Source organism: Vipera ursinii (assembly GCF_947247035.1).
Source record: "Vipera ursinii genome assembly, chromosome: 1".
Lineage (NCBI taxonomy): Eukaryota > Metazoa > Chordata > Lepidosauria > Squamata > Viperidae > Vipera > Vipera ursinii.
Genome location: NC_139512.1, coordinates 194917997 through 194942575, shown reverse-complemented (window position 1 = coordinate 194942575; position 24579 = coordinate 194917997). Strand labels below are relative to the sequence as shown.

General features: G+C 37.2%; 1 protein-coding gene across 8 annotated transcripts in view; it reads right to left on the bottom strand.

Moving 5' to 3' along the window:
• EHBP1 (EH domain binding protein 1) overlaps positions 1 to 24579 on the bottom strand; it is a 295160-nt gene that overhangs the window by 138326 nt on the left and 132255 nt on the right. For all 8 annotated transcript variants that reach the window (XM_083369525.1, XM_083369529.1, XM_083369527.1 and 5 more), the window contains one exon: positions 17503 to 17692. In XM_083369525.1, coding sequence (XP_083225651.1) covers positions 17503 to 17692 — 190 coding nt within the window. The remainder of the gene's footprint in view (positions 1 to 17502; positions 17693 to 24579) is intronic.

Here is a 24579-nt window from a genome sequence, read left to right as displayed (position 1 = left end):
ATTCAATGGGACTTATTTCTGAGTAGATGTGCATAGGGCTCCACAATCAACTTCCCTAAAAGATTGTTTATAAATTGGGGGACACTGATGCATTTTTATTAAATAAACTTTTTATCAAACTATAATACTTGTTTCACAAAGCAGGCAACCTTCAGATGTTTTGGAGTCTGAATCCCACAACAACTGACTTCTGGCTAAGTTGGTAGAGGGTTTTGGGTGCTGTAGTTTAATCAGGAAGTACAAATATGTGCAATTTTAAAACAATTTTTTATGATAGCAATGAATCAGAATGTTTAAGTGACATTATTATTAGAGTGGAGAGGGTGAAACAATTAAAATAATATTTAAATATTATATAAAGCAAATTGGATTTACTGTCTTTGGAATTGCAATTTGCTCCTAAATTTGACATAAAATATGCAATTTTAAAATAATCTGCAGCAGATTTTCCCATTTTCTTTTTCTTTTTCTGCTGACAAAATAAGAAAACTCCTGATCAGGACAAAAGATTCCACTTCATTAGTAATTATTCCTAAGGTTCAATAATTTGTCAAATCTGCATTGGGTAGTTTCTTTAAATCAGAAAAATATTATAATCAAGCTAAGCAGGAAATTAAGATTGTAAAATATATAGAACGCCTCTAATTTGATTACAAATTTCTTTCTAATGGGAAAATAGTGTGTGACACATGAAATTAGTCTTTACATAAAAAAATTCCCTTCTCATCCCTATGGGTAGCATGGATCTTCTTCAATCTCTGGTTCCGTCAGAGTTTGAGGTCTCTGTGCAGGATTTTAGTTGTTCCTAGCAATGCATTCTTCTGGACAGAGAGCTGTTATGTGGTTCTTGGGATCTGTTGAAGTCACTCTCCCAGTTTAGGGAATCCTAGTCACAGTTCCCACCACTGGCCTTTAGTTTCAACATCCTCTCTAGTTCCTCTTTCACGCTCTGGCACTCCTCCAGTTTCTCATACTTCTTCTTCCTGACACTTGATAGTACCATTCAGTGTATACTGTTCCTCCGACACCCTGCCACTAGTGTTGGACTGTCTCTGAAGCCTACTGCATAATCTATACTTCAGGTCCTGTCTACTGTGATAGAATCCTGGTTCTATGGATCTAGTGCTTAGTGCTTTTTCTTCTGTTGCTTTCAGTGTGTCATGGTTGCTAACATCGGATGTTCTTGCTTGACACAGTGCCTCAATGCTGTCTTTAATCTAGTTCTAGTCACTGGTAGGATTTCACAATGTCTGTCAATGCTGTGAACCTTTGTTTAGCAATCTTTGAGGCTTCAGATGGAGTCAGGTCCTTGTATTTTTTCAGTAGCTGAGTCTTATCCATAATCTTCACACCATTCTTAATTCCAACAGTGGGCTAATCTCTTTCCGAGTTGCTTGGTCTTAGCCTCTAATCTACTTTGGGCATGTGTATGTATGTATGTATGTTCTGTTGTTCAGTAACAGTTCATTATTTTGAGTTATGGTGGTAGTTGGGATTTTCAGGAGGGCTCAACTGGCATTTTGTAGCACACTATTTGATGGTATTTCTCCAATGAGTCTTGATAACTAGTGTCAAGGGTTGATTGTAGCTAGTATACCCATGATATTACTGTATGCCTCACATCAGCAGCTGTACTCTGTAATAGGGAGAGTGGTATGTCATTCCAGCTTCAGATGTTGGTTGTATATCCAATTGTTCTTCTAGGTCTTGAGTCTGGAATGTAGTGTATAGTTGGTCTGTTGTGAGAGCAGCATCTTCTTGACTAAGTAAGTGTTCCAATATTTGAGGGGCTGCCACAAAGAAATGGGGGTCAACCTATTTTCCAAAGCACCAGAGGGAAAGACAAGAAACAATGGATGGAAACTAATCAAGGAGAGAACTAAGGAAAAACTTCTTAACAAAGAGAATTAACCAGTGGAATGGCTTGCTTTCAGAAGTTGTGGGTGCTCCATCACTGGAGGCTTTTAGGAAGAGACTGGACAGCCACTTGTCTGAAATGGTATAGGGTCTCCTACTTAAGCAGGGGGTTGGACTAGAAGACTTCCAAGGTCCCTTCCAACTCTGTTATTCTGTTGTGTTGAATAACATGTTGTTTGACAACTCTCAGTTAATGTGGATGCAGGACTTCTGTCCATCCCTAGTTCTCCGATACGTTTCATATATCCCTCATTAGATTTGTTGTTGTATACTATTCCATCAATTCAAGATTCTTTTAATCTTGTCTATATATGGTTTGTTTCAGCAGCCCACATGTCAACTGATTGTCCTGGTTCTCCAATATTTTATTTATTATTTATTTATTAATTTAATTTGTATACCGCCCTTCTCCCGAAGGACTCATTTGATGTGGACATTGTTAATCTGGGTGACATCTGAGTTAGCATGATTTGTGTCACTGTCATATCTGGGGTAGGCATGCAAAGCACTATGGGGTCTTTGCGCAAGGATTCCTAAGATAAGTATCAGCTGAGATTTGAACCCTAGTCACCCTTGTCAAAGACAGTGTGCTAACCACTAATTCAATTGTGTAAGTGTGTTTGTGTATGTAAATCAGGCATTGGGCAAAAATCTTCACAACAAACATAACCTATCCTATAGTGAAGAGACTTTAAATTGCATGATACCAATGTTTTTCATTTTGAGATGTTGCTTTCATTCTGCTTTTTATATTTAAAAAAAAACAACCTTAATCTTTAGAAGAGTTGAATCAAGATACCCTAAATCAATAAGTAATTGTTTGGTTAAATTGTTAAACATTTCCCACCTCCTGACTGACTATTCATTTAGAATGCTCTTACTATTTGCTGTATGTCACATTTATAAATAATTCCACAATGAAACTAATTTATGTTTTAACTTTAAGTGGCTACCAAAACAAATCTAATAACATTCTTAATCATTCTTCACTGGAAAGCAAATCTGTTCCCTCCTCTTTTTTAATGAGGCAGACTCAGAAATTATCACTGATTTCTCAAAAAAGGATTGAAATAAAAACTGCTTTAAAAAAAACCCAAATGGGAAATTTGTATGTCTAAAATGACATATAAAATAAAAATGAAATTAGCTACAAATGTGATTAACAAAAGGAGCTGAATATACGTTACATAGATCTAGTTGTACCTGGTATCTAAGTGTACCTGTCATCTTTTAGACTAGATTTATTTTTGTTCATTTGTTATTTACCTCCCAATGAAATTTTATTCACATTTGTATGTGTGTGTGTGTATGGAACTCCCCTCTACCTCGCATCAAGAATCCTCCCACGTTCAATGCCGACTACATCTGTTGCTCTTTCCCATTGTTGAAAATTCCATCCTTAATCCTATTTGACTTTATTCATGCAAAGGTCATCCTGAATTCAACAAATGCAGGAGGGACAGCAAGCACACTGGTGAACACAGCTAAAAAGAAGCTGTGGTAGAACATACAGCTATGGTAGCATGCTGGCACTCCCTCAGGAGCCCTTGACTCCATTATGCTGGCTTCCACCCCTCAAGGCTGAGTTGCTGGAGAAAATGGAGCATAGTTCTTTTGGCATTTTACAAACAAAATTCCTTTAAAAACTGTAGATTCTTCCTGATTTTGGAAGACAGCATTTTTGCTTTTCTTTTTTGGCCCCAAGCAGGAATATAGGTGCTCCTTCTAACTGCTGGCTCTTGCGTACACAAAAGCAAGAAGGCTGCTCACATTTGAAAGATTAATTTAACTCTATTGGATTTCAAATACTGATCAGGATGATTTTCAGGCTTGTTACTTCCCCCTGCACAGAAATCTCAAACCCAGACTATGAAATTAATTAATCCTGCTTTTTTTAAAAAAACCCTTCCAAAATAAAATTAAACAAGCTTTCTGCTCCAACTTGGAATTGCTAATTTGTTATTAGATCGATATTTAGAAAAGTGGATGAGAACAGATAACAGCAGAAATTGAGATGTTGGGGGTATCTTGTATTCTCTTTCCTCCTCTATTTTCATTTTTTTAAAAAACAAACAAACCATAAATGCATGTATAAACTTATGTTATCAGGTTATTGCTCTTATGAGAACTACCTGACTAATAAAACACTTGAAAAAGAAAACAAAACATTATTACCATTACCGTAATTTCCCAAAGACATTTAACAGTTGTTTTAGAGTGAGTTGAATTAAATATTTGAATTTGTTTATTTAACTTAATTTAACTTATTAATTTGGCTGAAATAGGAAAAATATTTACCCATAAATTATTCTAAAGCAAACAAACCCTGCCAACAGAGAAAAGCCAAACCCAGCCTTCAGGCAAGTGAAGAAACTCTTGAGTGCTTTGCTTACAGAGAAATATTTCACATGGGATGATTTATTGGCAGCTCAAAATGGTTTTAAAATGACAGTACAAGTGTTTAACAGGAATTACTTTAAAAACCCTCTCCCAAAGCTCCTTTTCTGCCATACCATTTAGTTGCTAGATTTATATCCTCTCCTTCCTCCAGGAACTCAAGGTGCCTTGCATAGCATTACCTCCTCCAAGATTTTCCCTACACTAATCCCATAGGTTAACTTCTAGGGTGGAAAAAAAATGGCCTTGGACCTGTAGCTTCCCAATCCTAAGCTAGTACACCAAATGACTCTAATCTAAGATGCACCTTCCAAATGTAGCATCTTAAAAGGTGGGAGCTAAGAAAAACTCTTGGAAATAATCACATTTTGCATCCATCCTGTTCTGTGGGTGAGTAGATGCAATGCCACATTCTGTGTATCTTGTATAAAATTCAAGATAAGAGAAGAGCTTCCAGAAAAATCATAGGCAATTGCATCCTTGTAAACCAGGGGTAGGCAACCTTGGCTCCTACCCCTGTTGTAAACTGATTATTTTCCTCAGGGTTTGTTAGTATGCATGACTTTGTTGCTTTCACTTGTATTCCAACAGAAACACTTGACCAGTGACCAAAAAGCTTTCTAATTTCAGATGCATCCACAGAGACCCAAATCCCTTATATATTCTCATAATGTTAAACCCAGTGGCAAAATAATCTCATCCCTCCTGAAGACACATCCAGATGCAGCCACTTCCTCTTCTGCCTTAGTTTCATATACATGCCTTTCCCCCTTTCTTCTGCACGTCTTGCTTTGCTTAAGAAGCAAAGCGAACTGTAAGAAATACATAAGAACGATTTCCAAGATCCACGTGCAAGTTATTCAAATTTGCATTTTAAAATGCATATTGAGAATGATGATTGATCAATAATAAGATTAAAATAAAGCAATTTCCTATCAGCAATACTCCCAGCCTGATTCAAATGATTTGATTTTATTAGAACACTATTTTCTGCTTTAGTCCCCTCATCCTATAGTTTACTTTCTTTCTTCTGGCTTTGGTTGAGTCATTAAGAAGAATAGGAGAGAGTGTTACAAGATCTTAATATGACACTTCTGCAGGTTCCAAAGCTGTGAAATACTTCTTGAAGAGCTTAAAATTGTAATCTCTGGCTAGTAAACTCTAAGACAAAAAGTCTTTGAGACCACTGTGCATTTTAAATGACCTATTTATGTTAACTCCCTTTTTCTAATCCAATTACTTCCAAGTTATAATTTAATGTACAAGAGATGCAGCAGTCAATGGGAAAATAGCAACCCGAAACACACTTATCCAGAACAAGATTCCACTGGGATTTGAACAAGGACTTCAAGCTCATGTTTTGTCCTCAGTTCATGAAATCCTCATTCATAGACTACACAAGGACAGAATATAGTATTGAATATACTTCCTGTTCCCCTGAAGCTTTTATCAAGTGCTATGAGTCATGAAGATTTAAAATCTGCCATCTACTATTGATGACAGGCAACTTGGTAGACAAAATATATATATTTTTTAAATTACCCCATTGGGTAAGCCTTACCATTCTCCATTTAATGTTGCTATTATTTTCCTGGCTTGCAACAAAAACTGGATAATAGTTTATGTTTTGTCTCTATTATATACATTTGAAATGTCTGTAAAAAACAAAATAAAATTCACAGAATGTAGTGAGGAAGTGGAATAGTAGAGTTAGGAGCATTGTGCTATAGAAGATGATAAAACTTACAATACTGTTCTGGATCCAAGCTTAGGTGAATGGCTCTGTCTAGCTATAGCATGTTAGGCTTACAATGTACCTACTAAACAATGTTGGGACCTAGTGAATTAGATGCATCTTTCATGTTAGAAGCACTGATATACTAATGTGACATTCTGACCTAATGTTGCTGCATCTTTTCTTGGAGCAATCAACCAGGGTTAAAAATATCTCAGTAATTTTCCCAGAGAGATAAAGTTTGTAGCAAAATAAACCCTGTCTTTCTATTTGTTGGCTGAGTTAGAAAACTAGCTGGAGTTATCCTTCCCACTCTCTCATGATCCTCAGCAATGGTCTGGTTCTGAATGGCTAGCCCCCATCATCTTCCCTAAATTACTATCTGCAGATAAACCTAAATATTGTCAAATTCTAATTCTGATGTATGGATTAATTATGCAGTTTTGAGAATTTAAAAGCTAGACTTCGACTTTGCTGAAATGGTTGGCTAATTTTATTATGTTCAAATCAAAGATAATACAATGAGGTCATAATTACACAGATGGGAGCATAGTGACTCACTAGGTTTGAATGCTGGACTGCCAATTGGCAGGCACACGTTTGAGATCCATTGTTGCCACAGGGTGGGGTGAACTCCCATCACACACTCCAGCTCCTGCCGACCCAACAGTTCAAAAATGGGCAACCATGAATAATTGAATGGCTACCACTTTGGTGGGTAACTTCTCAGAGATATGAAAGGAGCCCCCAGCTGGGTGTCCCCTGGGCAATGATGATGGCACCAGCAAATTCTTTCGCCATGGAAGCACTTCGGTGCTTCTGAGATAGAAAAAAAAATTACACAGGTTGGCATAACCTAGTTGACAATACACATTACATCTGGTTTAACTTGCTGCTGTCTGAGTGCTAAAGAGAGCAAATTATATTTTGCCAGCAAGCTTCAATAGATATTAAGGTCAACATTCAAAATGCTGGTTATGGCCAGTAGAGCTCTTCATGACTTGGGAACAAGCTATTTGAAAAACCAACCTCTCAGCTTTCTTCTGTAAGAAAAACTGTTCTGTTGGTCAGCAATGGAGGCCTTCAGGCAAGAATTAAAAAAAGGTCTAGTTTATGACCCTCACTTTCTCTGTCATCTGTCACTTGCCATGGAAGCCAGTCTATGATTATGATTATGATTATGATTATTATGATTATTTTCAGGTAGCTTTTAAAACTGAAATAGCCTGAATTTAATGGTTGTGGTTTGGGACTTTCTTATTGGTGCATTTTAATTGATATAGAGTATCCATAACTGATGTTTTAACTATGTATGAATTGCTGCAGTCTGAATATAACTTTAAATAATGTCACTAATATTATAAACCTGAAAATATTTTATGTCATCCATAAATTTTATTTTAAAACAAAATATAAAAAATATTTTATATGGGGAATGGAAGTATTTATATTCCTTGCAGTCATCTGTATTATATTATATTAGATTATGCTATGCTGTACTATACTACTACTACTAATAATAATAATAAAGTTGGAAGGGACCTTGTAGGTCATTTAGTCCAACCCCCTGCTCAGGCAGTAAACCCTATACCATTTCAGACAAATGGCTGTCCAGGCTCTTCTTAAAAACTTCCAGTGTTGGAGCATTCACAGCTTCTGGAGGCAGGTTGTTCCACTGGTTATTTGTTCTAACTGTCAGGAAGTTTCTCCTTAGTTCTAGGTTGCTTCTCTCCTTGACTAGTTTCCATCCGTTGCTTCTTGTCCTGCCTTCGGGTGCTTTGGAGAATAGCTTGACTCCCTCTTCTTTGTGGCAACCCCTGAGATATTGGAACACTGCTATCATGTCACCCCTCACCCTTCTCTTCATTAAACTAGAAGACTCTTTCTAGAGTCTCAACATCTTTTTTACATTGTGGTGACCAAATCTGGATGCAGTATTCCAAGCGTGGCCTTACCAAGGCATTGTAAAGTGGTATTAATACTTCACGTGATCTTGATTCTATCCCTCTGTTAAAGCAGCCTAGCGCTGTGTTGGCTTTTTTGGAAGGTGCAGCACACTGCCGGCTCATATTGAAGTGATTGTCCACTAGGACTCCGAGATCCCTCTCACAGTCTCTACTGTTGAGCAAGGTACCACCTATACTATGCCTGTGCATTTGGTTTTTCCTGCCTAAATGTAGAACCTTCCTTTTTTCACCATTGAATTTCATTTTGTTAGATAGCGCCCAGTGTTCAAGTCTGTCCAGATCGTCCTGTATCTTAACCCTATCAATATATCACTATATTATATTAATTTCCTTGCAGTCATCTGTATCAAAGTGCTAACAACTAGATAAGGATAAGGAATATAAATCCTTCTAGTCTCCACCATTCAGTCAGAACTGAAGTTGCTTCTTCGATGAGAAACAAAACATCTTCAAGACAAAAAACACAGAAAGTCCACTTGCCTTTTGAAAAAGCACCTTTGGGATGACTGATTCAAGGTCATGCTATTGCTTTTGTGTCTAAGGTAGAACTAGAATTCCCAGGTCCCTGGTTTCTAGCCTGATGTCCAAAACACCACACCACACAGGCTTTCATATAATAATACTATAAACAGTTAAAACCAACCAACCTCAGCAAGCTGTTCCAAAGGAGGGAGACCCAGAAGGAAAGCTTGCTCTGATGAATACCAGAGAGGTGCAATGCCAATAAGAGGTAGATGCAATCTGAACCATTTTTCAAGAATGTGTAGCCCTAGTAGCTAATATGTTGAAATAGGAGAGCCAAGTTAGTTTATGGTAGCCAAACAAGGACAAAGTAATATCAGAGCATTTCAACCACTCAGGATACTGTACTGTATTGGAAATTGAAATTATAAGCGTTAAAAGATTTCAGGTAATCTCAAAAGGTTTTGAGAAAGACAATAGTTTCTAATATATTAAAACTGTGACGGTACTTCTAATATGTCTCACATGTATACATCATTTCCATAACCAACCTGTCTTCCTCTCCCTTTCCATCTCCTACCTCATCCCAATTTAATTTTAGCCACTTTATGCACCCAGTGAAATGAGCTGCACCTCATATGAAAGCTCTTAATCAGAAATGGTAACTAGAAAACTATGATAAATGTTCAGAGTAAACACATCTCTTAATATTTGGTGATGAAGAAAGATCAATTGTAGCCAAGTATTATTTAAATCCCTCTGAAAATTGTGTTTAAATTTGTCTTACACAAATGAAAAAAAATACTGTTTGGTGGAGTCCTCAAAAAATGGCACACTGGGGTGATGCTTTGGCTGCTCCCCAGATTTGAACAGAAGCAACCAGGAATGACCAAAGATGACTCTTGGGTGATCATGTACTTGCCTGAGAAGAAGCATATAAATGGTTCCATTTCCTGGTAAGAGCGATTGGAGGGTTGAGTCTCCATCTTTTCCTGTGGTGGAAGTACGCCTTAGTTTTAAGCATCACGTTTTGAACTTTTTTCTCTTTTGACTTCTTTAATTAAACATCCGGTTTTATACCCCCTTGCTGGTCTGTGATTTTTTTTTACCCTTTTTTACTTCTTAGCTCTGGAGTTATGAAAAACGTCCGTTTTTGCCACAGCACAAAGATTTTCTCCTTAGTAGTGAAAGTGATTTGATTTGATTTACATTTGCATCAGATTTCTACTGCAAGGATTTTGTATTGCAGTAGTTTTTTTTTAAATAAAAACCTTGCTGTTTTACTTTTTGTTTGTATATATTTCTGGTCTTTTTTTCTGTCTCTAAAGAGATGGGGATTTTCCCCTTCCTTTTTTATTTACTCTCTATCATGGAAAACATTATCTTCTGATCAGCAATTGCTGTGAGGATATTCGTAACAGAGAACTATGATTTGGGGACCCCTTCATGGATTACTGCCTTGTCGTGGCGAAGGGGTTTGCGTAATTCAATAAAGCTATGAGCTATGCCGTGCAGGGCCACCCAAGACGGAAAGGTCATAGCAGAGATTTCTGACAAAACGTGATCCACTGGAGAAGGAAATGGCAAACCACTCCAGTATCTTTGCCATGAAAACCCTATGGACAGTACCAAAAGTCAAAACGATATGACGCTGGAAGATGAGCCCCTCAGGTCGGAAGGCGTCCAATATGCTACTGGGGAACAGCAGAGGGCTAGTACTAGTAGCGCCAGAAAGAATGAAGCGACTGGGCCAAAGCCGAAAGGATGCTCAGCTGTGGATATGTCTGGTGGTTAAAGGAAAGTCCGATGCTGTAAAGATTTTTTCTCCATAGGAACCTGGAATGTAAGATCCATGAATCAAGGAAAGCTGGACGTGGTCAAACAAGAGATGACAAGACTGAACATCGACATTTTAGGTATCAGTGAACTAAAATGGACAGGAATGGGTGAATTTAATTCAGATGACCATCACGTATACTACTGCGGGCAAGAATCCCTCAGAAGAAATGGAGTAGCCTTCATAGTCAATAAAAGAGTAGGAAAAGCAATACTGGGATACAATCCTCAAAATGACAGAATGATCTCAGTTCGAAACCAAGGCAAACCATTCAATATCACTGTAGTCCAAGTCTATGCCCCAACCACCAGTGCTGAAGAGGATGAAATTGACCAGTTCTATGAAGCCCTACAGCACCTTATAGAACTAACACCAAAAATGATGTCCTTATCATCATGGGGGATTGGAATGCTAAAGTAGGAAGCCAAAAGATAACCGGAACAACAGGCAAGTTTGGCCTTGGAGTACAAAATGAAGCAGGGCACAGGCTGATAGAATTTTGTCAAGAGAATACAATGGTCATAGCAAACACTCTATGGACATCACCAGACGGTCAACACAGAAATCAGATTGACTATGTGCTCTGCAGCCAAAGATGGAGAAGCTCTATACAGTCAGTAAAAACAAGACCAGGAGCTGACTGTGGCTCAGACCATGAGCTTCTCATTGCAAAGTTTAGGCTTAAACTGAAGAAAGTAGGGAAAAGCACTAGGCCACTCAGGTATGAATTAAATCATATCCCTGTTGAATATACAGTAGAGGTGACAAATAGATTTAAGGAATTAGATCTGATAGACAGAGTGCCTGAAGAACTATGGACAGAGGTTTGCAACATTGTATAACAGGTAGCAACCAAAACCATCCCAAAGAAAAAGAAATGCAAGAAAGTAAAATGGCTGTCAGAAGAAGCTTTGCAAATAGCTGAGGAAAGGAGGGAAGCGAAAGGCAAGGGAGAAAAAGATACGCCCAATTGAATGCAGAATTCCAGAGAATTCTAGAAGAGATAAGAATGCCTTCTTAAATGAACAATGCAAAGAAATAGAAGAAAACAATAGAATAGGGAGGACCAGAGATCTTTTCAAGAAAATTGGAGAGATGAAGGGAACGTTTAATGCAAAAATGGGCATGATAAAGGACCAAACTGGCAGGGACCTAACAGAGGCAGAAGAGATTAAGAAGAGGTGGCAAAATTGTACAGAAGAACTATACAAGAATGAGCTTAATGTCCCTGATGAGGTGACAATGAGGTGGTCACTGACCTCGAGCCAGACATCCTAGAATGTGAAGTGAAGTGGGCCTTAGAAAAGCTGAGCAACAACAAAGCTAGTGGAGGTGACAGTATTCCAGCTGAGCTATTCAAAATCTTAAAAGACGATGCAGTAAAAGTGCTACACTCAATTTGCCAGCAAATTTGGAAAACTCAACAGTGGCCACAGGATTGGAAAAGATCAGTTTACATTCCAATTCCAAAGAAAGACAGTGCCAAAGAATGTTCAAACTATCGTACCATTACACTCGTTTCTCATGCTAGTGAAGTTATGCTTAAAATCCTACAAGCTAGACTCCAGCACTATGTGGATCGAGAACTACCAGAAGTACAGGCAGGATTTCGAAGAGGCAGAGGAACTAGAGATCAAATATGCAGAGCACATCATGAGAAAAGCAGGGCTAGATGAATCAAAAGTTGGAATTAAGATTGCCGGAAGAAATATCAACAACCTAAGATATGCAGATGATACCACTCTAATGGCAGAAAGTGAAGAAGAACTAAAGAGCCTCTTGTTACGGGTGAAGAAGGAGAGTGCAAAAGTTGGGTTGAAACTTAACATTAAGAAAACCAAGATCATGGCATCCAGCCCTCTCAATTCCTGGCAAATAGATGGGGAAGAAATGGAGGTAGTGACAGGTTTTATTTTCCTGGGCTCCCAGATCACTGCAGATGGGGACTGTAGCCAAGAAATTAAAAGACGCTTGCTCCTCGGGAGGAAAGCCATGGCAAATCTAGACAGCACACTAAAAAGCAGAGACATCACCCTGTCAACAAAAGTGCACATAGTCAAGGCTATGGTCTTTCCAGTTGCAATGTATGGCAGTGAAAGTTGGACCATAAAAAAGGCTGAGCACCAAAGAATTGAGGCCTTTGAACTATGGTGCTGGAGAAGACTCCTGTGAGTCACTTGGACTGCAAGGCGATCAAACCAGTCAGTCCTAGAGGAGATCAACCCTGACTGCTCTTCAGAATGCCAGATCCTGAAGTTAAAACTCAAATACTTTGGCCACCTAACGAGAAGGAAGGACTCACTGGAGAAGAGCCTAATGCTGGGAAAGATTGAGGGCAAGAGAAGAAGGGAACGACAGAGAATGAGGTGGCTGGATGGAGTCACTGAAGCAGTAAGCGTGAGCTTAAATGGACTCCAGAAGATGGTAGAGGACAGGAAGGCCTGGAGGAATGTTGTCCATAGGGTTGCGATGGGTCGGACACGACTTCGCAGCTAACAACAACAAAATGATTTTGGGAAATGAGATGCAATTGTTCAGAAAGATCCCAGTTATAATTTTAAGGAAAAGTTTTATTATTAAGAATTAATGGAAGATATTTGATCCTGGACAGATCAGAGATAATGACTTCTGTGTTTTATGGTAGATTAGAAGCCGTTGTGGACTTTTTGTGTGTGAAATACAGTATTAGATTGTTAACAGAGGGCTGTGAAGTTTAGTTTTGTTGTTGGGTTTACCTGTTAACTGTTTTTTTTAACAGTAAATAGAAGGATAAGTCAAATTATCTGGGCAAATTGAGCTGTAGAAGTTTATAAAGTGTAGATCTGCTTCGCAAGGGGGAAAACCATTATTGTTGAAATATATTTATCAGTATTTAATTGGTGGGGACAATATATGTGTATGTTTTTATGCACTTTTTTGTCTTATTTAGTTTTTGGTTTGTTGTTATTTTCCCCTTTTTCTGTTGAAATTTGTATTTTAACTTTGGAAATAAAATAATAAATATTAAAAAATTACAACTGAGAAAACCAAACATGGACAGTTTAAGACCTGCCCATACACTTGCTGAATTTAAGAAATGTTTGTTTTTTCTTTTAAAAGAATTTTTTTCTGCCACCCACGGGTTTTTTTTAAAAAAATGTATTGAAATCAAGTAGGATGCTTTAATCACCTTGAGGTTATGATGACTTTATAAGACAGTTGCAAGTCTTTGATGATTGGTATCTCTCTTATTTTTCAAAGTATACCATATTTCCAGATTGATGATCTGATAACTTTATGAACTTCTAAAAACTTCTAAAACAGCTGCGGATAGGAAAGTATTACAGAGGGTGGTGACCACAGCACAAAACATTGTGGGCTGTGCCCTGACACCACTGGATGGCATTGCCAGGGCTCGCTGCCTTGGAAGAGTGAGGAAAATTCTCAGGGACGACTCACGCCCTGGTTGGTACCTCTTTACTCTCCTACCATTGGGTAGGAGATATAGGAGTATAGCCAGCCATACCAACAAGCTGAAGAACAGCTTCTATCCATGGGCTGTCAGGCTCTTGAACGGGAAATAACTTTATGTACGATTGACTTGAGAGGCCGGTGTGTTGTGCAATTAGCTCACATGGTATAACAAGGTGGATTTGTTGTCACTGTGAGTTGTGCTGGTGGGGGGCACAAAGGGAGGCTCAGCCAATCTCAGTGTATACATGGTTGTACTTTGACAATAAAGGTTCATTCATTCATTCTTGGTTGGATTTCACATCAATATGAACCATAGCTTCAATTGTAAAAGAAATTTAAATCTTGTTATATTACGTTAAATTAAAACCACATAATCTGACCACAACAATTTAATTTCTTTGGTAAAAAAATAATTTAAAAATCTCCAGCATTAATAATGACGTTATCCTAAGACAATTTTTATAAGATTTTTTTTATCACAGAATGTTTTTAACTTAATGGCAAACTTTACTAGTAATATTAAATGCTGTATTACCTTACAAATTTGCTTTCTTATCTTGCATGTACTATAGAACATTTTATTTCTCATACAAATCAGTAGGATGTTCCTTCTTTTGAATTTGCTTATTAAAAGTTATAATTAAACTTTGATGAACATGTGTGATAAAGAGCTGCCATTTCCAAAAACATAAAGCAACCTTAAAGATTGCATAGAAAAGTTGTACTGGACTTCATTTAGATTTCTTTAGATTTCTTTCTCACAAAATATTTGAAGATTTAACTTACCTTTAAAGAAGAGCAGCATACCGGTAAATAAAACATTAAATTGATGAGCAAGAAGAAAAATCAAACTAAATCAAGCTAAAAAAAATCAAACTGAGACAAAACACATTTGCTTGTTAATCTAAATAAAAAACCAAGTAACACGTTTCAGACTTATCACAGAAACTCTACTGCAAAGAAACCTAAGCTTACATGTTCAAATATAGCAAATTTTAAAAGTGCAATTCTACATTCTGGTTTCCAGGCCTCTTTTCTCTGTATTTTTGTCCTGCTGATAAAAAAAACAACACTTCCCGGGGAAGCTCCTGGTATCAAACTCTTTCTACCTTGTTTAACAGAATTGAGGGCCTCGAGGGACAGGGATTCATCAGCAACTCTTCTGCCTAATTAAGTAGCAGTCTGACAGATGTGACAAGGACTCCCATTCAGCTCTTTACTGAAACAATGATATCTAAAATACACCACTCTTAAAAACAGCTACAGGTTTTTAAAAAGGGTCTGGAAGACATGGCGAAAGTTATTTCCCCCCCCCTCTCCTTTTCTGCCTTAAAATGAAAAGTACAATCATGCAAGGAAGTTTCAAAACAGTAGATTACAGAGAAAAGGTTAGGTCTAAGGAAAATAATGGTATTTTGGTGCTATTTATTCATTTCTTGCAATATTACTGCATGCAATTTGCACTTTAGGCTGGTAAGTTACAAATCGAAGATAGAACTACTAAGCTTGTTGTGTTTTTTCTTGTTATTTAAGAAACTTTTAAGCATTAATTAATACACTTAAGGTCTAGCGAATTCACGGAAGAGAAGAAACAGAAGCACACCATTTTGTTCAAAAAGAATGAATCATCATACTGCAGACAGGCTGAATTAGAATTAAAGGAAAACATTTAAAGTTTTTTTTAAATGGTTTTATCTAGGAAAAGAGCAAGCTTATCTAAGGTAAGAAAAATATGAAGAGAGAATTACTGAATGGGTTGGATGCAGACTTTGATTCTCCTGGCATGACCATCGCTAAAGCAGAATTCTCCTGGGGGAAGTCTCCATTGGGAAGCCTATGCTTACTAAATCTCCCCCCAAATAGGAGAGGGCTGTCAAAGTTGTCTCCTTCCCTTCTGCTCAGATAATTCCTATGCAAATTCTAAGGTTTTCCACAGATTGGAGCCCTTACATTTGAAGGACAAAGTCCAGATCAAATCCAATGTTATGCTATAGGCAAAATTCCAAGTTATTTAACAATTTTGATTCTGCTACTGACAGTTAGCAGAATAACAGAGTTGGAAGGGACCTTAGATGTTTTCCGGTCCAACCCCTTAGTCAGGCAGAAAATCCTATAATATTTCAGACAAATGGCTGTCCAGTCTCTTTTTAAAAACTGTCAGTGTTGGAGCATTCACCACCTCTGGAGGCAGGTTGTTCCACTGGTTAATTGTTCTAACTGTCAGGAAGTTTCTCCTTAGTTCTAGGTTGCTTCTCTCCTTGATTAGTTTCCATCCATTGCTTCTTGTTCTGCCTTCAGGTGCTTTGGAGAATAGCTTGACTCCCTCTTCTTTCTGGCAATCCCTGAGATATTGGAACACTGCTATCATGTCACCCCTCTTCCTTCTCTTCATTAAGACTAGACATACCCAATTCCAGCAACTATTCTTCATATATTTTAGCCTCCAGTCTCCTAATCATCTTTGTTTTCTTCTCTGCACTCTTTCTAGAGCAGGGGTTCCTAACCGGGGATGCGAGAAGATATTCCAGGGGGTGTGAAAACTTGGGTTTTCAAAATTATAGCATATATGCATAATTCGTTGCTGTTATTTCAAACTTTTGTAAGGAATGTGAGAATATATCAGAAGCATTCTAGAAAAGGTGGGGAGCCACTGTTCTAGAGTCTTAACATCTTTTTTTACATCGTGATGACTAAACCAGATGCAGTATTTCAAGTGTAGTCTTACCAAGCCATTGTAAAGTGGAGTTAACATTTCATGTGATCTTGATTCTATCCCTTTGTTAATGCAACCTAGAACTGTGTTGCCTTTTTTGGCAGCTGAAGCACACTGCTGGCTCATATTTAACTGATTGTCCAGTAGGACTCCAAGATCCCTCTAACAGTTACTATTATTGAGCCAGGTACCACCTATACTATATATGTGCCTTTGCTTTTTCTGTAGAACCTTACTTTTTTCACTACTGAATTTCATTTTATTAGATAGTGCCCAATGTTCAAGTCTGTATGTTCAAGTAGTATGTAAACTATCTCCAATTTTGTTGCTGTTTGTTAACAACTTTTCGAACACGAATGCATCAATATTTCTTAAAATTATGATACGTGAAAACTAAATTTACTTCTCCAATATGATATGCTTCAGATGATAGTAATTTCTTACACCTGGGAACACTGGTTATTTTTCCTTGCTCTGAAAGTCCATTCATTTGTGAAAAACCAAACAATTTTTTTAAATGGTTACAAGAGTAATCTTGAATAATTTTACTTGGAAGTAAAATACTTTGCTCAGTGGGATTTAATCTTTGGTTAGCCTACATAAGATTACAGTCATCATGCTTCAAATTCTGAGCTGTATAATCTGCATTTCATTGCATTTCTTCAAGATATTGTCATTTATTTCGAAGAGTTTAATGCTGTTTTCAAGATTTATAATCGAATAAAATACAAATTCCAGTACATTTTGTACTTTGTGCCTAGAGCTGATGGCAATGCATGCATGCATGCATACACACACACACACACACACACACACACATACACACATAACCGAAATAGTGTGGGAGGCAAGTATTAAGGGGCAAAATCTTGCTTCTGCCTACTGTGAATGAAATAAGTGAAGATAAGTGGAGGATGTATAGCCAAAACTGCATGCATTAACCGAGAAGGTTGCCAATATGTGCAACAGAAGAAGAGGGATTTCAACTTTTAGCAAAGACTTCTGACAAGGTAGTACACACCTTAGGAGAAGAGGAAAGCTCTTTCACTGCATGAATAGCTGACATGTTCTCACTTGCTTCTCTTTCTACCTTGGATGAGAGAATTGGTGGTTCCGGAGCTTTTCTTTTCATCTTCCTTTCTGTTTCTTTCACTGAAGTAACTTGATCATTTAAAGCAGAACTTGCTTTGGGTTCATAAAAGGGATTGGATCTAATTGAAAGAAGGGAAACAAATTTATTTGCTATCTCGGTATTTTTAGTGCCAATCCTGAAAGTATTTCCTTTGTACTAAATAGCAACCGATGTAGTTTAATTTTTTTTAAAAAAACACATAGAGACAAAAGACCTGCTCTTTATGCTACTAATTTCCCTGCCCCGAATAAACTGATGAATGACGTGTTGTGCAGCTAGGTACAAATAATGCCTTAGGTCAAGAAATCTGTAGTCACCATTTTTAAAAAACTTTATTAGGAGTAAAATGGGCCCATAGAGGCCTTATATATATATATATTAAATATTACCTCTTGTTTCCGAAGACTGAGATTTAACGCAGCAAAAATAATATTTTCAAACTCTTCATTTTATTTGTATAGTAACAATCAAGATAATATAAACTGATAATGCTGACTATACTGACATAAAACCTCTTATTTTGCCCAAATTCTTATATACTTTTCATACTTTAAATGTGGTTTAACGTACAAAACCTGTGAAAGGAAAAGCAAGATCGGAATGATTTTTCAAATTTAGCAAGTTAGCTACTCTTTAGCAATTTGAGAAGGAAAACAATTTATATATACAGTCTATAATTTTTTAGAGATTGGAGATATAGCAAATAGTGTTTACTGGAACTGTCAGTCGTCTTAAGCAAGAAAAGAAATAAAAAAAAGCTTTATGAACTGATATTCCCTAAAATCATATACTTATAGTGCCTTACATTACTTGTTCACAACTCATTCTGTTATAACCCAGAGAGAAGCATATTTGACATACTTAATAATTTCATGAATTATCACATTTTTGCATCAAAATTCTTGAATACAATAAAATAAAAATTAGTTTTGTTTTTTTCCACGTTTGATTTTGAATCAAGTTATAAAAGTCTGGCTTAGAATATTGATAAATGCTCCCAAATACATATCCGAAAAGAAAGAGGAAGCTATTAAATCTGTAGAAATTACGCTTTTTCTTCCTGAACAAGTTGTTACGTTCCAGACAAAACACTGGCTTGCAGCTATTGTCCATGCTTATTTCTTATGATATCCTGTAAGGTCCAGAGAGGATCCAGAAGCATTCTTTGGAATTAAAGACAATACTGGTGGCTTGTACTTTACTTTCAAGCATATATAGATAGATAGATAGATAGATAGATAGATAGGTAGGTAGGTAGGTAGGTAGGAAGGTAGATAGATAGATAGATAGATAGATAGATAGATAGATAGATAGATAGATAGATAGATAGATAGATAGATAGATAGATAGACAGATAGATAGGCTGGCATCCAGGCATGCAAGCAGGCAAGCAGACAGACAAACAAAATTAAAAAGCCAGGTTGAAGAAGTCTGGCAGGTGCCAAGGAAGGGTCTGAAAGCACATGGTGTCCCTGCCAGAGACTCCAGATAGTCAGCATTTCTGAATTTGGATTTAAATCTTGCTGTATTTATAGAAAAGCTCTTGAAGTAGACTAAGCTTCTGCAAACAAAAAACAAAAAGGTCATTTTGATGGATTATCCCGTCCCTCCACTCATGCAAATCTGGTCCAGAGAACTGAGAACTTTCTAGAAAATTATTTCAGTAGCCTCACTGTTTTGGGAGAGGTTTTAGTAACATCTCTATAAAAGGTCATTTGGAATTTTATTTTCAGAGCATTTTGAACAATTTATATGAACCTAAAAGTGTATCCTCCTTTAATGATATATTTCAACTTTATGGAATTCCATTTTCAAAAGATCCACATGCTGCTAAATACATTAACGGAGATCTTGGCCTGCAGTTTGGATAGTTTTCTAACAGATTACCTTTTAATTTAATGATTTTGGATTTATATTTATTTTCTCTAGCATGGAAATGCTTAATTTTGTTGTTGTTGTTCTCCTAATTCAGTCTCAAAAGCACTCTGAATGATTTGGATTTTGAGCTAGATAAGTAGGATATAAACAAGGATGTTAATGCATTTACTACCACCCTGTGGCTTGTGATTTCTTTTGTAACCAGGAAGAACCATTCATAGTAAGTAATTTTCTGAAGAGTCAAGTTTTCTAATTATATAATTAGATTTCTGGGAAAAGAGAAAAGGCTTTAAAGCAAATATAAAACCAAACTGCATTCATAAGCAGTACAGTACAGTAGGGTTGTCACTGTTTATTGCAGACAGAAGATGTTGATCTAGTTAAACAAAAAAAGTAACTGAGACGAAAATAACCAGGTTGCAAGTGAATGCATCTTTGAGATGTTCTCACAGCAGTGCTCATCAAATGCAAAAAAAACATAAACATAATCAAAACTCAAGAGTGATGTCAAAATAAACAATGGAGACATGCACGACAAAAGGCAAAAGTGGGAAATGAATGGCACTCCATTTGGAAGAGAAAACTCAAGAATGTCTCTCAATCATTTAATTTTGCTAACAAGCTTGTTAAGCTGTCCTCAAACACAGGAAATTCAAAGCAGGGTGAAATTAATGATGAGAAAAGATGAGATAAGAATAAGGACAATGCATTATACATGGGAGGTTACAGAGTTTTCGTTTGTTCTAAAAGTTATTTTTGCGTGTGGACATTTAACAAACAGCATGTTTTAACAGCTGACCCCCTATAGCCTTAGAATCAGAGATTCAACATCTGTCAGAGATTACCCCATATCTAATGTGAGTAATGAATAAGTTGCTACTAGTTACAGAAACTTTTTTCCTATTTTTGCACGAGCACACATTTGTTTTTAAGAAAATAAACTTTTCCTAAGTTTCTTTAAAACTTCTCAGAAGTTTTAAATATGCGACACATATTTCCACACCCCACCCACATTTAAATTAGTTCACTTTAAATACAACCTAGGCACACACACTATTTTGTATTATCATATATGAAACCTAGTTTTAAAATGCTTTGGTCCACCAGTTTGTAACAGGATTCCTGGGAACTTTTGCTAAGGCAGAAATTTAGGTTAATATAGACATTCAGAAAAGTTCAGCCTCTGCAGGACTCCTTTCTTTTGGAACAGAAACAAAGGCAGATGGATGATTTAATACGTACATTTAGGGGGAAAAATGGCCCAACCTGACCTCACGTTTGTCTTTGGAAACTTTCGAATTTGCTTTTTTGAATATGGGACAACAGTATGAAACATCTAAGTTTTATTATATGATATATTTCTTGAAAAACTTTGATTTTCAGTTTGTGTGTCACTCTTATTTTACCAGTGTACAGTGTGATAAACATCAAAGAACCAAACTTCCAAATCTGAACAGATTTTAAATCATTTATCTACTATAAAATAGATTAAGGAGATCATGCTTCACTAATACTGTAAAAGCAATATGGATCTCCATCTCAAAAGGGGCTCAAAATATTTTTTAGTAATTACCTAACCCTGAATGTTTAAATAACGTATTTATTCTGGTTTGTTTCTGGATAAGAGATATCCCCTTCACCCAAGATTATGTTTCATTTACTTAAGAAGAAATACTCTTGTCCAGAACTTTGTGCACCTGTGCAAAATGTGATCATGACTTTCATTACATTATATTTATGCTAAGCTCATGTGAATAGTTACTTGTGAATAAAAAAGTATAAACTTTGAGTTAAATTATGCACAAAATAACAACATCAGTATTAAAATACTTTTCCCCCCCAGATCTTGTTCTGGAAAATAATTCATAGGGCAATTTGAGTAGAATTTCACATGACTCTGGAAGTGTCTTCAGACAACACTGGCTTCCTCAGCTAGGAAATGGAGATTAGCACGGAAGAAGAAGAAGAAGAAGAAGAAGAAGAAGAAGAAGAAGAAGAAGAAGAAGAAGAAGAAGAAGAAGAAGAAGAAGAAGAAGAAGAAGAAGTAGTAGTTGGAAGGGACCTTGGAGGTCATCTAGTCCAACCCCCTGCTCAGGCAGGAAACCCTATACCATTTCAGACAAGTCGCTGGCCAGTCTCTTCTTAAAAACTTCCAGTGTTGGAGCATTCACCACTTCTGGAGGCAGGTTGTTCCACTGGTTAGTTGTTCTAACTGTCAGGAAGTTTCTCCTTAGTTCTAGGTTGCTTCTCTCCTTGACTTGTTTCCATCTGTTGCTTCTTGTCCTGCTTTCAGGTGCTTTGGAGAATAGCTTGACTCCCTCTTCTTTGTGGCAGCCCCTGAGATATTGGAACGCTGCTATCATGTCACCCCTCACCCTTCTCTTCATTAAACTACACATACCCAATTCCAGCAGCCATTCCTTACATGTTTTAGTCTCCAGACCTCTAATCATCTTTGCTGCTCTTCTCTGTACTCTTTCTAGAGTCTCAACATCTTTTTTACATCGTGGTGACCAAAACTGGATGCAGTATTCCAGGTGTGGCCTTACCAAGGCATTGTAAAGTGGTATTAGTACTTCACGTGATCTTGATTCTATCCTTCTGTTAATGCAGCCTAGCACTGTGTTGGCTTTTTTGGCAGCTGCAGACGACACCAAGCTGACACGAATAGCCAATACTCCAGAAGATAGGCTTAAGATACAGAAGGATCTGGACAGACTCGAACACTGGGCACTATCTAACAAAATGAAATTCAATGGTGAAAAAAATAAGGTTCTACATTTAGGCAGGAAAAATCAAGGTGGTACCTTGCTCAATAGTAGTAACTGTGAGAGAGATCTCAGAGTCCTAGTGGACAATCACTTAAATATACCTGTACCTTTTTTTTCTTCAGGTTACTAAAAGGGACAAGGTTCCCCCGCACATGCGTGCTAGTTGTTTCCAACTCTAGGGGCCGGTGCTCATCTCCGTTTCAAAGCCGAAGAGCCAGCGTTTGTCCGAGGACGTCTCCATGGTCATGTGGCCGGCATGACTAGACGCCAAAGGCACATGGAACGCTGTTACCTTCCCACCGTAGTGGTCCCTATTTTTCTACTTGCATTTTTACGTGCATTCGAACTGCTAGGTTGGCAGAAGCTGGGACGAGTAACAGGCGCTCACTCTGCTATGCGGCACTCGGGATTCGACCCGCCAAACTGCCGACCTTCTGATCGACAAGCTCAGCGTCCTAACCCACTGAGCCATCGCGTCCCTTCAGGTTACTAGTAGTTCTTAATTTCCAACCTGTTTTGCAATGACCATTCAAAGTTAAAAGGCCTCAAAAAGAGTGCCTTACACCCCGTAAAGCACTTCTGGCCATTGTAAAGCATCACCCACACCCCTCACCATGGCCCCATTAACATATTTTGGGCACTTGGCAAACAGCTCACATTTATGACTGGCTGCAGTTTCTCATGATCACATGACTGTGATTTCCAATGCTTTTTGCCAGTTTCTGGCAAAAAAATTGATTTGGGAGAATGGAATGGTAACAACCATGTGACTCTTTTAACAACCACATGATTCAGACTTATAACTCTGTGATTCACTTAACAGCCATTGTAAAAGCAGTAACAAAAATTGGGTCTGGTCATGTAAGTGCCTCAACCTACAACCACAATGAAATATTCCGGTGCCAACTATGGTCGTAAGACCTGCAAAGCCCTATAATTCTGGTACATGAAAACTAGGAAAATAAAACAGAAATAAAACCGGGACTCCCTGAGAGCTGAATATGATTTTAAAAAATGCTCTCTCTCTCTCTCTGAAAAACCTTTGGAAGAGACCTCTGGAATCATGATGAACCATCCACATTTAGTATATTTCTTTTCTGAACAAACTGTAATGAAGGAAAACCTAAAGAGGGTGAAAGCTCAATAGAGGCCCCTAAAGATAAAACCACATCCCTTCTAGATAATGCCTGTTGTTACATTTTATAATTTAATGTGACTATCTTCCTTGCAAAAACTGGTTTAAAAAGTTTGGTTCAGAAGATAAAACTAATGTGACTTAATGGCAAATTCTTTTGTCACACAGGAGCCAATACAGAGGGCAAAACTATGGAATTTTAAATTAAAACGTTTACCACAGAGAAAACAGAAATGCTAATTTAAAATGTCTTTACAATACTGATACTACCTCCTCATCTGTATTGTAAAAGACCAAGAAATGTTTTTGCAGCAATGAAGGTTTGTGGCCACCAAAAATAGTTGTAATGTCATAGCACGCAAAATTATTAGTTTGGCGGGAAAATGATCTTATTAGTTAACAGTTTACTTATTACAAAAATCTGTACAGAACTGCAAGCTTGGCTAAGTTTCATTTAAAACTTGACAAAAAGGCACTGAGTGAACAAGACAGGCAGTCTTTGACTTACAACCTTTAGTTTAATGATTATTAAGTTACAGTGGCATTTAAAAAAGTGACCATTACCTTATGACTAGTGCAATGTCTCCATGGCAACTGGCATGTGTTCATATAATGACAGCTGCAGTACCCTGGGGTCATGTGATTGCCATTTATGACCTTACCAATTGGTTTCCAACAAGCAAAGTCAATGGGGAAAACCAGATTCACTGGCTTGAATCACAACTGCAGGATTCACTAAACAACTGTACTGATTTGCTTAACAACTGTGGCAAAAAAGATTGTAAAATGAGTGAGATTCATTTAACAACTTCCTTGCTTGACAATAAAAATTCTGGTCCCAGTTATGGGCATAAGTTGAGGACTACTTATAGAGAAATTGCGAACTTGGAACAGGTTGCCAGAAGCAAAATTCTTGAAAAATTGTCCTACTAAAGGCAAAAACATTTAGTTCTAGAAATTCCATATATATAGTTCTATATTTAAACATACAAATGAACAACTATATTATACAGGAAGATCTTGACTTAGCAGACCTGGATGAAATGATTACATCAGTGGTATAAATTATAAGTTATATCACTTGCACAATAGAAATAATAAGTGTGGTGAAACAATGCACAAATGAAGTAATTTGTGTCAGCTGCATAATAATATCATTGCAAATAACAAACTCTCCAATTT